Below are 18,873 nucleotides of genomic sequence, written 5' to 3'. Positions count from 1 at the left end.
CGGAGGTCTGCGCTCTCAGAGTGCTTTTCTAGTTTCATTATGCACACGTGTGTGAAGATTGGGAATTCCCTTGCAGAGAGCCAATCATAACATCAGATTGCCTCACACCTGCTACATCATGATGATAGATGGATGCATAGAGCCATACATACTCTGGTACAGTCAGTGCATATAATTTAGTATACAAACATGTGTGCCCACACACACACACATGTAGGTGTACAAAATGCAGTGCACTGCAGAAAATACATGACCAAGACATAGTTTGTGTCGCATCATGCTGTAGGTATAGAATCTTCGAACATGATCTTACAGGCAAAGTAAAGCTTTACCCAAAAAGATTTTGCTTTACCTCACTATAACAGGATTAGTAGCTATGCTTTTCTATATTTTGAAAATCACAAATTTATCTCATTATAGCAATTACAATTGTATCTCGTAACAGCCAATCTCGCTATACGAGTATCGTTTGACATAGACTTGTGTGGAAGGACATTTCGGACTGCGAAAGTTTCCTCATAACAGCAGATATCTCACTATAGCAGTGTTCGTTATATCAAGTTTCCCCTGTATTACCAAAAGGTTGTATGTACATGGAAATTGAATGATATTGACGTAGAGTATATAAAGTTTTCTCCAGATTTTGAGTGATATAAAGGCACATGTGCATACCTGATACGGGGCTTTTCCTCCAACCGTTATATTACTATTTCTGGGATCAGCTCTAAGAGGAGGCTCAATGAGGACACCACAGGAATGACAGAAGGAGGAATAGGCCTGATTAGCAGCCTTGCATCGGGAGCATGTCAAGAGAGATGTGGTTGGTGCTGGCTGTGGGTAGTCAACATACAATGTAGATAAGACTTCATATTAACACATCAGATTAGGACACAAATATCAACGTTGCATTTTACATTTCTTATATGACATATCTGGGGACCATTTCATGAAACTTTTTGTCAGTGATTTACACTGACAACTGTTAAAAGCTACCGAAATCCTTGCGTCTGATTGGCTGATAGCAAATTTGTTGGTGAAAACCTCCGACGAACTCGTTGATGAAACGCCCCCCAGATCTACTTATATATCTGTTTCACTCTAAATCATCAAAGATGGTTTGAAAAAAAATTTTGGATATGTTCTATCTCTTCAAGCGTTACTGTAATAACATGAATGGCATTCCATGACACCTTGTAATTTTTGCTTTTTAGCCTCTTACTGCAATGTCAATCTGAGATAACTTCAATATCTGTCATCAACATTGACAATAACAACACAGAACAGATTTTTTTTTTGGAATGTTTCATATTCCTGTGATAACAAAATGAGATTACAAAATCAGCTGTAGTAATCCACGTGAAATGATATTTCTTGAGAGCATTGCATGTCAGTACTTTGAATGAAATGAGGCATGCTACAATGTGATTACAAACTCACAGATTTAGAATGGGTAAATACAGCAAAGATACTCACCTTAGCTCCACACCAATCACAGTATCTGGCATCACTATTGTTGACACGTCCACATTTACTGCAGCACAAAAGCCGACCCTTTTGCCCTGGTTCTGGAGGAGCAGCATACTGACTGTAGGTTGGCTGTCAGCAGAGGAGACAAGCATATGTTGCTTTAATATGTTTTCATTCAAATACACTTGCAAGGCATTGTAGTATTTTCAAGTTTTAGGATTTCTATTAATCAGTTTCTTACGAAGTAGAAAATTTTGACCTCGCAGCTGTTTATCACGCTTCATCTGCAGTGCCATATTACAGCACACATAAGAATCCTGTAAGTTTTATTAAAACTTGCCCAGTCCCTGAAATGCTCTAAATATTGACATTAAATCTTTAAATTAAGCTTTATAAATAGGTTCACTGTCTATTTGTGTCTAAGTTGATTCTTGCATCTTAAATCATTGTTTATAGAAATCAGAGGTACTAGTAATAAAGTTACATAGGATGTGTTTCTAATTTGACTGACCAAATCCAATTGCCTCTAGGATGATTTGTGCCATATTCTACTAAAATCTGATCAAGTAGTTCATGTAGATCATTGTGAAGTTTCACATGAGAATCCTCACTGTTTAATACACATGTCAATTCCATGTTAGATTCCATTTCAAGCAAGGATACAGTTGTACGATTCCAGAAAAACAGATATTAATGAAGAAAGACTGAATGACCCTTATATCATGCATGATTCTCTGCCTGGCATGGCTTTAATCAGCTTTGAAGAGTGTGGGACTCACAATCACAATGATCATTTCAATACCAGCTGTGCTACTGGCTCTGACAAAAATGTTTAAAAGTCACATAGATTAGGCCTTTGGAGGCCTCTACCCTGTACAATTGGGCCCCCATGGGGCTACCCCTTTCACTTGAACTTGTATGTCCTTCTACTAACAATAAATCCTTTCAAGTTTGGTATAAGTCTTCAAAATATATATAAACACTAAGGATCAAATTTAAGGAATGACATATATTTTACATAAAATAATTGTTTGTTTGTTTGTTTGTTTGTTTTTAATTTTGGAATTAAATAATCTGCCTGGAGCATATGACTACCTGGTATTAGCATTGTTGTCGATTGATGATTACCATGGCATGCAGCTGAATAGTGCCTACCTTGAGATGCCTGCTGGCCCCTGTCAAGGGGTACTCACAAGTCACACAGTACTCCATGTTGGCAGGATTCCCTGTACCACATTCATCACACACCAGCTTGTCCTATAAATGGCATGATAATGATGATAATGACATTGATTTCAATAATAGTAATAGTTATAGTAATAGTTATAATGATAGTCATTAAACTAACGAGAAATATCCACTGCCATGCAACAGAAGTACATTCTACTTCTAGTATAGGGGTTACATGTTTACCATGATAGCTCTGCATGCTAGTGGAAAATTAAACAAACAAAAAAACAGGCAAAAAGTGTGTCCAGTAGTGTATACAGTCAGCAACCTAAATATGACCATAGGCTTTATAAAAGATGGAATGCTGAAGGCAGCATCACTCAAAACAACAGGAGTCTAGATTCAACCATAATACACCCGAGTACAAAATTTCAACACTACCTGTGTGGCGCACACAAGAAACCAACCAAAGTAAGATCTGTGCCCCTATGAAAGGCACAACACTGAGGACAAGGGGTCTATTCAATTTCATCATGATGCAAGTACATATGAATTTTGAAGAAAAAATGTAAAGAAATATGGATGGAAGCGGACACACAAGAAAGGTACCATGGTGGTGGTCTTTGATTCAGTACAAGGCAAAACATGGGGGCAGCAAAATGAAAACTAGTACAGGACAAGATTTGACTGTTATAACTGTACAAAACATAAACTCAGTCCATCAAGAAATGTGGCCAGTAGAGTGAAGACAAGTCAACCCTCAAATATTCAACCAATTTTTTTAAATAAACAAGTACAATTTGTAACAGTGCTACACCAAAAATTATAAGAAGTTGACTGAAATACCTCAACAAGACACCAGCTACAATATGACCTCTGAGCCTATATAAGGCAGAACACTGAGAGCAGCATTACCAAAAGCAATATTGGGTGTAATTTCCACAATACTGCATCTCTTAACCCGTTGAGGACGAGTCCCGAGTATACTCGGGCAGGTGTCTATGGGAAATGCATGTTGTAGCAAAATCAAACCATCCTCCACGGGTTAATGAGTTTTCAAGAAAATTAATCCAGAAATGTAACATGTTTACTCCATTTGACCCTGTAAAAACCAGAACATCGGAGGCAGCATCACCAAACCAAGATTATGCACAGTCTGATATGTAAAGTGCATATATCTTGGTAAACTCTTGATGTATGAGGTAAAGACGTACACTGTGTGCAGTAGAAGAATGTTGGTCTCACAATTTACTGAGTACTATCTAGTCACAAGAATATTCAAAAATCATTTGGCATTTTACAAAAGAAACATCAGAGTAGCATTATCAATAAGAGATTTTTATGTTGTATTCAGTGATCCAGTATTTGATAGAGTCATATGAAGAGCCATGGGAGTGTGGGAGGACATCTCTTCACATGACTCACCCTGGTACCCTTCATGAGAAAGTCTTTCTTAAAACTTACCCTGAGTTTGATGGAGGCCTGTGGAACAAGTTGTGGAGGTATATCTGTCTCACACACCAAACACTTTGAGACATTGAGTGGTATCATTGAATGACATCCAACACACATACCAAGCTGCAGGAATATAAACATAATGAATTAAATGTTAAAACTAGAAATGTCGCTATGGAGACTGATGCCTCCGCCATAATGCATGATTCTCCCAATAGGTGTATGGTACAATGTCTTCACAATGTGTTATGACAGTTTCACAAAACTGACAAAATATTGAAATGACAGGTTTGTCAGAAATATCTTGAATGTTCACTTTCCTCGAACTAGGTTTGCTTTAATTGTCTAAGAGTGCAGGTACCCGTATTTGGGGAATTGAGAATTTTTACTTGACTTCTGACAGACCCTTTTATAAGTTTATGCATTGAGTTATTTTCATGGTATGAAGAAAGAGTGTCATTACAGTATAAAATATATATGTTTTTCGCATTCAAACCTGGCCTTTGACCCTTAACCTTTGACCTTCTGGCTGGAAATTTCTCAGAGAATCTCCATTAGGGAATACATGTATATATCAATTTTTAGTTTTAAAAACATTAATGTAAGCATTGCATATAATAGTATATGAGGGAAATAGTAAAATTTTGAGGAGTTGACCTTGACCTTTGACCCCCTGACTAGTGACCCATGACTCCTACATTCCCATGAAAATCCCTGCCAGTCAGTACATGCGTATGTACCAAGTTCCATGAAGATACATTGAACCATTTGCAAGAAAAGTGAAATTGTGACATATTCACCTAACCTTTGACCTTATGACATGAAACTCTCTCTGGAGAATCTTTATGCAGTACTAGTACATGTCTACACTAAGTTTCAGGAAAATACCTTCTGGGCATTGCATGGATATGGGGGAAATAGCAACGTTTATTGCATTTGACCTTGACCTTTTTACCTTTGACCTCTTGCCAATGTCACTAAAATCTACTCAACTAATTGCCCCATCATACTTCATCCTTGGACCAAGTTTGGTGAAAGCTGCTTCATCCAGTTTTGAGTTATCACATAACATATAAATGTTAGGATTTGACCTTGATCTTTGACCTTTGACCTCTGTCCAATTTCACTCAAAAACTATTCAAGTAATTGTCCCATCAAACATCATTCTCAGACAAGGTTTGGTGAAATTTGCTGAATCCCGTCTTGAGTTATCGCGTAAACAGATACAATTTAATGATTTGACCTTGACCTTTGCCCTTTGGCCAATTTCACCCAATAACTAATCAAGTAATTGCCTCATCATACTTTATACTTGAACCAAGTTTGGTAAAATTCCACTCAATATTACTCAAGTTATCGCGTAAACGAAAGCGGACAGACGTACATACGGATGTACGGACGGACGGACGGACAACCCGAAAACATAATGCCTCCGGCACCACTTCGTGGCGGAGGCATAATGAATGGCCAATTAATGATATCATTCACACAATACCTACTACACGTACAATCCTGCTCTGGGTATTTATGGAATGGGGCAGAACACTGAAGCATTAGAATGTAATTTGAGCAAACTCAGCACGCCACCTTTTGGCCAAATCAGTGTACATACATTGAACTATTCACAGCAGTGTAATGTTTTGCATGAGAGATAAATTCAAATCTTGATATATAAATATAAAAGTTTGAACCCGTTAAATTCAGCAAAATTTCTACACAGGTTATCCTGCAGTTGTGTACAAAATAGCTCAAGAGGTGATTTTTGTGTGTGAGTGTGTGTGTGTGTGAGTGTGTGTGTGTGCCCCTTTTTTCAAGGAGCAAAAGATTAATTTAATGTATCCATCACACCAATTTTCATGTGTAGAGTAGTGAACAGTAGATTATGGAAGAAAATTTGAAGTAATGGCAAGCATCTTGTAACAGTAGCATCTTGCTGCAGACTACCGGGTATATCAAGAAACTGATGTTGCCCTGCATGAATAGAAGTGGAATGACCTCAAATACACATAACTGCACTATGCGCTGCATGGTCACTATATCACTAATGTAAAATATTTGATTTACAAGACAGGTCTGCAATAAAATTTTCACTTTAAGCTTCAAATCGCATCTGACATGCAATAACAAAGTCACCCATGTTCACCCTAAGTCTCTGTTAAATTGTCCAAAGCAGGGGTAAAAAAAGTTAATAATAAACATAGAAGTGCTTTGGAACACTGAATCAACAGATAAATAAGGCAAAGATTGTCTACAAGATCAAGCTTGTCAGATATCTACTTGTCCATGAAAACAGTCTAATATAAGCTTATATTCCAACCTGAGCAGGTTCTGGAGGAGGAAGTCTGACGTTAGGGAGAGGTGGGACCGGTGAGCCACAACAGATGCAAAACCTTGCAAATGGGTCTGCAGGACGGTCAGCAAAACAAAATATACACCTGCCGGGAGTGGAAAAAAGTCATAATACCGTTAACACAAATTTACATTAAAATCAGTCACCTGAATTGATTCTAGATATTACTTGTTCTTCATAGAGAATAGACCATTTAGAGTGTCTTCAATGATAGTCAAGAAACAAAATCAAACAGATATATGAGGATGCAAATTATAAAATTACAAAGATGTTTCTGGTATTAAGTGTAAGTTATCAATCTGACAGTGAATCATGGTGTGTGCATACAAAGTGTATGTAATGCCATCAAACATTTGGATAATTTCTTGATATGCATGATATAAATTCTTTTCATCATTCTGCTGGTAAATATTAAGACATTTTCTCAACACAGGAAAATGATATTATCATTAAACATAAGACCCATGGGTCCAGTGCTCACCTGAGCAGTGCACTTCACCTTATCAACCACAGGAAAAAGGTTTTTACTTTGGACTTTGGATTCATGGATTACTGCAGATTAATCAAGCAGCACCTCCCTATTCATGGACATTTGGGCTTTGCCCTAAAGCTGGCTAAAAGAGAATCTGGATAATCGATGGCCAGATAATCAAGGTCTTACTGTACTTCATTTGACCTTTGACCTACGACCCCACAGCCCACAACTTTCCCTAGATAATCTTTATCTGGTAATACAAATTACATCTTAATAAAAAAAATGTGCACCGCTGAATAGACATGGGTGAAATAGTAAAATCTAAAGAATTTTGCCTTTACCTTTGACCCTGAACATTGCAACCAAAAGTTGACAAGCACAACTTCATCCACTCATACAATGTACATACATATGCCAACTTTCATGACGATATCTTGAGCCATTTCTGAGATATGGAGAAAAAGCGTGAAATTTTTAGTAGTTTCACTTGGCCTCTGACCTTTGACCCCATGGCCCAAAACTTGCCCTACACAATCTTTATCTGGTAATGCATGTATACACTAAGTTTCAAGAAAAACCTTCAGGCATTACAAAGATATGGGTGAAATAGTGAAATTCTCAGAATTTGACCTTGACCTTTGACCTTCAGCATGTGCAAAATAAAGTTGATAGGCACAACTTCGTCTCCTCATACATACATACGCCAAGTTTCATTTGGATACCTCTAACGGTTCTTATGTTACGCTGTCCACAAAATTGTTTACGGATGAACGGTGGGAAGTACGGCCAGTCAGAAGTATGGACAGGCGGACAAACAACCCGTGAACATGCCTCCGGCAACTCTTCGTGGCAGAGGAATGAAAACTCACTTCAGGAAGTCTGTCTCTCTCTGCAGTCTGTTGGCTTGAGTGAAATTTTCAGGAATCTTCTTCACTTTCTCTTTGCTGTGTCCATTACCAGAATCACTTGTCTGTGAATCAAAAAGTGAAAATCCGTCCTACACAGCATGACAATGTGAATTCAGTTGTCATCACAACTTTACACCTTCAGGAAATGTTCTATGAATGTACATATTTAGAAATTCTTGACATGTACACTTTTACAAGATGAAGGACATGCTGTATGCACAACAAAAACCTTGGGGTTTACATGCTGTACCAAAGTGTATACTAGATTTAAAGGACAAGTTCACCTTCATAGACATGTGGGTTGAGTGAATGCAGCAATATTAGTACACATCAGTGAAAGTTTTCGGAAAATCCGACAATCCGTTCAAAAGTTATGAATTTTTAAAGTTTCAGCTCAGTCATGGCTGGATGAGAAGACTACTGTAGCTTGTGATGTCACATGAGTACAACGGTATAAAGAAAGTATAAAGAAAATTCAACTCATTTTCACTTTTCTCGCATAACAAAAGAACACTTGACTTCTCTCTTTCAGAAGGCATGGGGAATATTATCCTTAACATACATCAGTAACAAGTCCAAGAAATGTGCACTTTATTCAAAAAGTAAAATTTTGTGAAATTCTCTTTTTATTTTCATTATATTGCTGTACGCATGTGACATCACACACTGTAGTAGTCTTCTCATCCAACAGTAATTGCGCAGATACTTAAAACATTCATAACTTTTGAACGGATTGTCGGATTTTCCTCAAACTTTCACTGATGTGTTCTACTAATATTGTTGCATTCACTCAATCCACATGTACATGAAGGTGAACTTGTCCTTTAAAGAAAATGAATACAAGAGAATAATTCTGAAAAATATATAATCATACAATGTCATGAAATCTGTAACTCTGGTTTGAAAAAAATATGACGGGACTATGGATACATAATGTATCAAATGTTACTATCATGCATCAAGGATAATTACTTTTGTGAAAATTTTAAAGTACATTAGCACCCAAAAATTTAAATTTGAGAGGTGTTAGGACATGTCCTTAGTAACCTAGGCAAAGTTTAGTTATTATTCATCACAAAAAGCTCCCATAACTGAGAAATATTAATTTTCATCATCTGCACACGACCATGCTGCCGCATCAGTAGCCACATCGCAAAACAGTAGCCGCATGTGGTGTGCACATTTCCTTTCCTTGCCTCTGTCTACATCAAATACTTTCTACTGGTATCGCTTTACATACTCTCTACATAGTATGCCTACATGTACAGGCTGTATGTGCACCATTCCGATGCTATGTCTACGCAAGAATTCTATAATTTGCAGTCCATAGCACCAGTAGGTTGTAGTACTACTACTAGCTAGTTTAACCCCTGGTGGAGCGGTGTGCTGTCGACACAAACATTTTCGGGTCACCGGTGTGGTTAACTTTAATAGTTTGGCCTCCTTCTAAGTCCTTTCTCACAGTTCAATGGGTGCTATGCTTTACAAGGTTTCATCATATTTATCCAGAATTTTTCTTTAGTGACATCAAAATTTCATTAGGAGGTCTATTTTAGTATTTTGATATTTTGTTTTCTGGTATGAAATTGTACACCTTCGTTTCTGCAACATTTAGTCTGCCTTGCGAGTATTCACATTGTATGTAATCAGGGGGGATTGATCACAAAATTAGGCAGAGCGATTTCTCGCCAGACCACACAATCCAGCAACATGCAAACATAATATACGTACATGTGTATACACAATACAGAACTGTGTACATTGCACATGTCGCTGATATGAGAATGTGGGACTGTGGCCTGGCATTCGGCAGCACTGGCCTAGCTGCTGCTGCGTAACATGTACACATATATGTGTGTGTGTGTCTGCAAGTTCAAAAAGCGATACCAAACATCACAGTTTGCACAGAAAGTTATCAAACTACAAACAATAGAATGCAATCAATATCACTTTACGCTTAGTTTGAGATTAAGGCGCTGGCAAGTTTAGGCATTTCGGACTGACCTTGTTAATTTGATATCTCTGTGTGAGAGCAACCTCACACTTTCAGAATTCTCAAGGACATTACCAACACAATAAACTACAATGTCAGAATTTATCTAAAATTTAGGGTACAGATACACTTTCATTCTTAGTTCTAAGATATGACACTTTAATTCTATGATCTAAGATTCATCTTACATGCCAGAACTTTCAAAGAAAATATTATAACGCATACTGTACTTATTTTTAAGACAATTACAGTATCTTTGCAATACCATGACAGCACAACATTGCAGACGCGTTCTAGAAGTGCAATCGAATGTTTGGCTTATTACATAGCTCGACAATACAAATGTAAGTCTTCACGCAAACTTTTCAATGAAGCAAGAAGTACAATGTATCTTCAAATCAGTTTCCTCTTTCTTTCACAAGTACAGACATATTTTAGAGATTATACACTGATTTTAATGATTGTGAGTCCTCCTTAAAGGGCAGACAGGACAAAATACAATTAAATGAAAATATTATGAAGTCAATGTCCTTGATTAGTCACAATGAAATCCAACCCTATCTCACCTTTCCTGTTGTGATCTTGTGACCACGTGACACACTGGGTTTCTTGGATCCCATGCGATTCTCCATAAACCTCGTCCCAGTGGTAGGCTTTCTATATTCTGAACCCTGCACTGAGCCAGGTCTCCTTGTCTCTGCTTCTACCACCTTCTTCAAAAGTGCTGCTGTTGTTTTAGTTGTTGTCAGCTAATTTCAGGTAGGACAAAAATGAGTGGAAATTTCAGATTCCAATCTCTCCATTGCTAAAACAAGAAAAACAGTTTTGACTGCATTTCTACAATGTATGGTAGACCCTACATTGCATCATGTTAACATTTAGCACACATCATGTACCGTGATCCTTCGTATACGCAAATAAGCCAGTTCGGGGTTCCAGTTTGAGCATGAGCAGAAAAAGGTCATTTGTACCGAGAGACAGGTTGGTTTTTAATTTCACTGAGATAAGCATCTGTAATGCTATGATTATTCATGGATCCTTACAAATGGTGCCTGCCAGGATAAACATCCACCTGACAGCAAGCCTGGTATTTGGCAATATTAACAGAACAGAAAAAGTTTGTTAATGTATTCAAAACAGCACAATGAAATAAATGCTTCCCAAAGTGTTGATTGACGAACCATTCTGGTCACTTCATCTACACACTTTGTTAGAATACGAATTCCGTAAATTGCTACGTTAGGCAAGCTGCTGCATTATCTCGCTTTGACTTGAGTGAAGTGCCTAACCAACTGAGAAAAATGAAAGGTCATTTGTACCCATGTGCACATGAGCTATCTCCGAACTAGCTTATTGTAATGGCTCCATGCCACTGTGCATACAAATGACTGAGCTTGATGAGGTGTGTACTTTCAAACATCATTTCAAACTAAAAATGGATGTAAAGTTCTATAATTGATGCTTATTGTAACAACTGCACTATGTATCATGGTAATTCTTGGTAAGTATTAAAGCAATATGTGGTGGGGTTGCCGATTCATAGAAAGGAGACTGCTAATTCACTCTCTGGAAAAATACTATCCTAATTCTTAGAGTGAAATGCTATTCTACATTCAAATTCACTTCAACACACAAAGTGAAATACAGATATTTGCAGAATAGTAGAGATTTCACTGAAATGCAACACACAATTAATATTGAAAAACATATATCATATCAAAGGGTTTTTTTTCACAAAACAGTATTAAACAGTGCTTAGAATCATAAATACAGATTAGATGAGGTCATTTATAAGTTAGTCATATCACATCTCTTCCATCAACTTACACACATATCTTCAGACTTTACTTAAAGTAATTTTCTATTTCAATAACAAAATTAAAGGACAAGTTCACCTTCATAAACATAAGGATTGAGAGAATGTAGCAATATTAGTAGAACACATCATTGAAAGTTTGAGGAAAATCAGACAATCCGTTCAAAAGTTATGAATTTTTGAAGTTTTTGTGCAGGTACCCGCTGGATGAGAAGACTACTGCTGTGTATGAATAACTTAGATGTCACATGCGTACAACAATATAAGGAAAATATAAAGAGAATTTCACAAAATTCCATCTTTTGAAAAAAGTACACATTCCCCTGACTCCTTATCGACACATGTTATGGGTAATATCATCCCCCTGCCTGTAGAAAGAGGCAAGTCCAGTGCTCTTTTATTATGAGAAAAAAGTGGAAATATGTTGAATTTTCTTTTACATTTTCTTTATACTGTTGTACGCATATGACTCACAAGCTGTCGTAGTCTCCTCATCCAGCGGTTCCAACACAAAAAATTCATAACTTTTGCATCGATTGTCCAATTTTCCTCAAACTTTCACTGATGTGTTCTACTAATATTGTTGCATTTTCTCAATCCTTATGTTTATGAAGGTGAACTTGTCCTTTAAGAAGGATGCTGGTATCACTCACATCAAATCATCATTTAACCCTAAAGGGGCCGGGGGGGGGGGGGGGGGTGATTTTGTGTACATTTCCTATGGAAAACAGTGCTCCGTCATGAAAGTCATAAAAACCTGATTATTTTTACAATTGATCACTTTCATTGATTAATTTTATGCTAATTATAGTAGAAAAGTGGTCAGTGACAATTTCCGATAAAAAGACAAAGGGAAAACAAAAGTTGAAAACAGAGAAATACATAAGAAATTCTGAAACAATAAAATACATAAGAATTGAAATGACTTTTGGAAGTTTTTGTGATGTACAATTGTTGAATATGCGAAAACAGATTTACAGACCAAAAAGTAGGCTCTCAATGCTTTTAATTAGGCTAAAATATGATCTTGAGCTTATTTGCATAATTAATTAATTAAAACTAAAAATCGATTGTTTCAAAAAATATTATGGCGCAATCTTGTAGATTATGACGTTGGTGTCATGCATGCCAAATTTTGTCACGATTGCACCTCTGATGGCCGAGATCTGGGGGGGGGGGGGGGGGGGGGGGGGAATTAGCATACAGCCAAAAAAGCCCGGCCTGATTAAGTTTGAATAACCCAGCAATGATGATATTAGTTCTAGAGCTATAAACCTTCAGTCCAGGGCTTTGGTTCCTTGCTTCAGCCTCAAGTAAACTCTCTTCATCTGTCTCATCGACCTCCTGCGGAGTCCACTCCACAAAGAATGTCTTACTGACCACAAAGCTTTCCCTGCTCTGATCCCTGCAATGAATTATATAAAGAAAAATATACTGTATACACAAAATATTTCGCGAATTTTGCGAGTCAAGTGCTATTTGTGAAAATAAAGACATGCGAAAATATAGACTCTGATCCCCAATGTGAATTTGACATACGCATGTACTCTTCTCTGTTCAGCACAGGACTTGATCGCGAATTTAACCACTCACGAAATCATCGGGAATTCCCGATTTGCGAAAATTTAGACTCGCCAAATATATGGCGTATAACAGTAAACACCTCTAAGCTTTAGACTGAACAGATCAGTGGTTCGAATTACTGGTCCATGCTTGAGAAAATGAATGACAAGTAAGCATGTTATAAAGCCCCTATTATACTGTCTCATTTAAGGTAAACTGCCTATGTTCAGTCAGCTCTGTTTGACTTGAGCCCCACAAGATTTTACAGTCAAATGCACTTATCTTGTCCCCTTTATCAAGAAAATGGGTAAATGAAATGCAACTAAACTAAATATTTTACCCTGCACCACAAAGCAAACAAAAAGTCGCCAGACATGAATTTTCAGTAAAGACTATATTCTGAAAGAGCAGACTTTAAGCTTTAAAATGATATATTGGGCAAGTCCAAGATAATGCGCATGTTACGTATGGGACATTCAGAGACTTTTATGACCTGAAAAATAGTGTTAATGGCCTTTGATCATATTGAACTTCATCATGGTGATTGATATCTAGAAGAAGTATAATCATGTAAAAAATTGAGAAAAATTACCTAGACAATTCTATTCTAGAAGAGAAAATATGTGCCGTTACGTATGGGACCAGAAAAATTTTGGTTTTTTGAACATTTTTTTCAACCTCAAAACTCTCTGAAAGTATATCATTCTACAACTTGTAACTCACTGTGATGAAAGTCACAACACTCAAGATTATCACAGGTAAGTTTCATGTCATTAGGCAAAAAGCTCTAATTACAGGATCTAATTAAAGACAGACATGACGTGTTACGTATGGGACAGTTACGTATGGGACAGTTTGTCCCCCATTCATTTAGTGTGTGAAGAACCATGTTTATGGGTATCTTGCATAATTATTGAAGTAAAATCAGTTGAAACTACTCAAATACTGATCCAGATTGTCAAGGAAACAATATTCCCCAAATATTCACCATCATAATCATATTCAATCATATTTTTATATTTTTATGACCAACCTGGGTATGCATGCCCTTTGTCCCCCATTCGTTTAGTGTGTGGAGAACCATGTTTATGGGTATTTTGCAAAATAATTTTGCAAAGTGCCCATTTAAACAAATTTTTGCATAATCATTGAGGTGGAATCAGTTGAAATAACTCAAATACTGATCCTGATTGACAAGGGAACAATATTCCCCAGATATTTACCATCATAACCACCTTCAATCATATTCTATATTTTTTATGACCAACCTGAGTATATATGCCCTATTTTTATCAGGATAGTTACTACTGAAAAATTGAATAGTTTAAAGTGTTTACTTACATTGATGAAGGGCAGTTTGCCATTTAGTTTCAATAAAAAACAACTTGACACAAGAAATATTAAGTTTAATAAATAAGCAATACCTGCTGCGTGGAACCCCAGTGATTGAGATATTATGATGTCTGTCTAGCAGTCAGGTCATTGATTAGAGTCACAACTCAGTATGTATACCCATGAATTTTGTTGTGGCTACTACTGAAAACTGAATAAGGACAATTTGTGTATCACTTGCAATAAAAAAAAAAAATCATTTTACTTGTTTTTTTTCCATATACGTGTATATCACAACCATTTCAAATTGGATCTCCATCACATAAACTTTGAATTCCTCTAGTCTTAGGATTTTATGCTCTTAAGTTATTCATATTTACGGTTTCCAATCATCTCTTTAAATGTTGAAAACTGAATCCCCATTTCTAAAAAAAAAACTATACCATCCCTTTAATGCTGATTTTTTCATTGTGTATTTTGCCATTTTCCCCTCCCCCTTTCTGAAAATTGTTCAGTCAAGTTCATGTATTGTTTCAAGTGTCTATAACTCAAAAAGTAGCTACAATGTTGGGATGCTTTCTTCAGGATGATTGACCATTTGTGTACTGAGAGACCTTCCCAGCTAGCTACATGCATTCACATGCAATATGTATGAGGATGTCCCATACGTAACGCATTTGTCCCATACGTAACATTATTTCAATGCCTAATAAAAAATATTTCTTTTACTTTTTTTTCTTTTTTCTCTGGTATTTAATTTCTCTAAACAATAAATTAGAACTTTCCAAAAGGGCATTAAAATAACCTTAGCAATTTCAGAAAAAACCTAAAAAAATGACCTCATTTTGTTACGTATGGGACATCTCATGATAGGACACGAGCTAATTTGCATAATCATTTGCATAATCCCTAAATTTTTATACCAAGTTAAACTATGTGATGAACTTCTTATGTCCACATATTAATAAAATATTATTTGCTTTCCTTTGAATTAATATGAATTTTTAAAAATGTCTCATACGTAACGCTGTGTTTCATATTTATGCAAATGAAGCCCTTGAAATTTGCATAAATTTACATAATATCATTTTTTCCTCCACGGAAATCAAAACTTCAACTCATAAGCTTCAAAATGATACCAAACATGTCAATATTGAGCAAAGATGAAATTTTACCTTCTGAGGGGACCTTATCTTGGACTTGCCCTATTATTCAAATCAAATGGACTCTCCTAACCTATCTAAATATTGGAAAGAATGCACAAACTCAGGAAAAGTGTGAACTAAGAAAAGAGGGTTGCTGAAGTACAGTGTCTATTCAAGCGCTTAATCTATACCAAGCCGTGCTGGCTGTGCGATGAATGAGACAAAAACTAGATATATTGCTACGGTGACTGATATGCCTCCGCCATAATGCATGGTTCTCCTAATAGGTCTATAGTACAATGTCTTGACGATGTGTGATGACAGTTTCACACAATTGGCAAAATATCAAAATGACAGGTTTGACACAAATGTGCTGAATGTTCACTTTCCTAGAACTAGGTTCAATTGAATGAATGATTAAATGTCAGAGTGCAGGTATTTGGGGAACTGATGATTTTTACTTGACTTTTGACCCTTTTATAAGTTTATGCATTGAGTAATTTTCAAGGTCTTGAGAAAAAGCATAATTTCAGTATCAAATGGGAAAATAGCATAATCTAAACCTGGCCTTTGATCTTTGACCTCACAGTTCCAAAGAGAATCACTGTTAGGTTGAACATGCATAAATATGTAAGTTTCATGATGATACCTTGAGTTACTTTTGAGATATGGAGGAAATAGTGCAATTCAGCACTTTCACTTGACCTTTGACCTTTTGGCAAGAAACTTCCCATAGAATATATATTGGGTAATACATGTATACATCAAGTTAAAAAAAAAAAACCTTCAGGCATTGCATAAATATGGGGAAAGTAGTGATATTTTGAGGAGTTGACCTTGACCTTTGACCCCTGACATTTAACCATGACCCCCAACTTCCCTAGATGATCACTGCCCATTGGAACAAGCATATACTAAGTTCCATGAAGATACCTTGAACCATTTGCGAGATGTGGAGAAAAACATGAATTTTCAACCTTTTTTTTCACAAAATAACCTGTGACCTTTGACCTTTGACCCCGTGACCCTAAAATCCAAACAAAGTATTATCCCCCAGGATATACCCTCATACCAAGTTTGATGTAAAACCACCACACAGTTCTCGAGATATCGACAAAAACAAAACGGGACGGACGGACGCTAGGACAGACGGACGGACGGACGACCCTAAAACATAATGCCTCCGGCCACTTCGTTGGCGGGGCATAAAAAGGAAGTAAACCACCCGAGTAATAACAATGAAGAGATGATCAGATTAAACTGAAATTAAGCATGCCTCATTTACACATTCTGTCCATAATTAATGCCAACTTTCAAAGCAGTAGCACTATCTTTTCAAAAGTTATTAGAGTTGAAAGTGAAGAGTGTGTACAAGGTTTTTCAGAAATGAAAAAGGGACTACAAAGACACACCAAATCACACTATTCTACAAAAAATGTTCGAGATAAACTGCTAAAAAACACACTTTCCCGCCCGTTTTATGACCCCAAATTTTAGCACAATGTAAAAGAAGACTTGCTCTTTTAGAAAATATGAAAAAGTCAATATTGGCCAGGTTGACCCATTTCACTTATTTTCAGCCCTCACGCAAAATCAGTGTGTGCCATTTTTTGTTCATTTTGTGATGCACGGTCACATATAAGACAGGAAAGGTAAGAGAGAGAGAGAGGGAGAGGGAGAGATGGAGGCATTTCTCAATATCTTGATAATTATACCACAAGGGTGAATAATCCTACTTTGCAACAGCTACAGCTTTGACTGTCCTCTTTCCCTCTGTAAGTCGGAAGGGTCGTTGGTAGAGGAAAGTAGTTCTCTCTCCAAGCTGCTGGTATGGATCAGGTTTCTTTCCATTGATGGTGTAGTAGATATTTGTATCTGGAGTTGCTGCAAAAACATCAGCAAAATCTTGAATGGGTCAAAAGTAGATTTGCCTATTGCGTGAAATTCCAATCACTATGAGGTCTTTGTGTAAAAGTCTAAGGGAAACATCAGAAGCGCACACATCATTAATTCATCACATTAATATGCTTTAACAAAAGATGTATGGAAACATGCATGTAAGTTATCCTCAGCCTGGGGGGAAGAGGTATTCCAATTTCTCTTGTTAATCATACTTAGTACTTTTAGCAGTGATTGACACATAATGTCATCCATAGAACCTTGGTCTGGAAGGTTTTTGTGGGCGTATCCAATAATCTGTTCAAATAAGAATGGCATGATTTATAATATCATTATAAACGAGATATGAAACTTTGTCACATTAAGACGAGTTAGGAGATACATTGGGGGGGGGGGGGGGTCATCAGATATCGGTCGCCCTTTACAGACACATCTTCAAAAGGACAGTTAGAAATCGACGTACAGAAGTATGGTCTCATAAATTCAAAGGTAATCACACCCTTGCATAGCATAAGCATAGTACTTCAACTTTGCCTCTGAAATCAATGGCAGCATTCATTATGTACACCAGCAATTGCATCTTGCATCAACTTCCCTTTATAAGCTAGGTACCAGTGCAATGTGTCTCAACATATTGTATCATTCAATCACCAGCTATTGACTTACAAGAAGAAAGATACCAAAGTGAATGCTTTTTACCATGTTACTCAGGGTGACTTCTGCATAATACTCTGTTCTATATACAGAGCTACCAAGTCTCACGCATTGTGAGTGAGACTCAAGCATTTAGGGTCTGTCTCACGATCTCACACATGACACCCATTTTTCTCACGCATTGGGAGCATAGCTTAAAGGATTAAAGTAAGAGTTGCAATTGAAGGCATATTTCCCTTTTGTCATTCAAAATAAGTAAAAAATAGTCACTTAAATATGCACCAACTTGTACCATCAAGAGCTAAAAGTTGAAAAAGCTCCTAACCATGGGAGGGTGGACATCCCCCTCCCACACCCTCCCCTCGCTCATGCACATGCGCGCGCGCCAAAATGCCGACTCATGAAAATCTCACTCATAAAATTTTTTTGAACTTGACATCTTTGTATATACTGCCCCAACAATATAAATCACTCACAGCGCCAGTGAAACAGCCAAGACAAAAATTAAAGTTTGGCTTTTTCCGTGTGCAAAATAACTCAAAAAGTTGTGAACAGATTTGAATGAAACTTACATGTACAGTAAAGGCTGAGAATGACATAAGGAATACATGTAGTACCTATATGATTTTAAATTTTGGTAGTGATC

General features: G+C 36.8%; 1 protein-coding gene across 1 annotated transcript in view; it reads right to left on the bottom strand.

Annotated features, from left to right (window-relative positions):
• LOC139740743 (double zinc ribbon and ankyrin repeat-containing protein 1-like) overlaps nt 1-18,873 on the bottom strand; it is a 76,573-nt gene that overhangs the window by 47,459 nt on the left and 10,241 nt on the right. The window contains exons 3-11 of the mRNA XM_071651311.1: nt 17,411-17,558; nt 12,910-13,039; nt 10,385-10,567; nt 7,787-7,887; nt 6,410-6,527; nt 4,102-4,215; nt 2,623-2,724; nt 1,474-1,596; nt 673-831 (exon numbers count right to left, since the gene is read on the bottom strand). Of these exons, the coding sequence (XP_071507412.1) occupies nt 673-831; nt 1,474-1,596; nt 2,623-2,724; nt 4,102-4,215; nt 6,410-6,527; nt 7,787-7,887; nt 10,385-10,567; nt 12,910-13,039; nt 17,411-17,558 (1,178 nt within the window). The remainder of the gene's footprint in view (nt 1-672; nt 832-1,473; nt 1,597-2,622; nt 2,725-4,101; nt 4,216-6,409; nt 6,528-7,786; nt 7,888-10,384; nt 10,568-12,909; nt 13,040-17,410; nt 17,559-18,873) is intronic.

Source organism: Diadema antillarum, unplaced genomic scaffold, assembly GCF_040938485.1.
Source record: "Diadema antillarum isolate AM-2024a unplaced genomic scaffold, OU_Dant_1.0 seq00000876_RagTag, whole genome shotgun sequence".
NCBI classification, from domain to species: domain Eukaryota; kingdom Metazoa; phylum Echinodermata; class Echinoidea; order Diadematoida; family Diadematidae; genus Diadema; species Diadema antillarum.
Note: the sequence above shows the minus strand (reverse complement) of the source record. Positions and strands in the feature narration are given on the sequence as shown.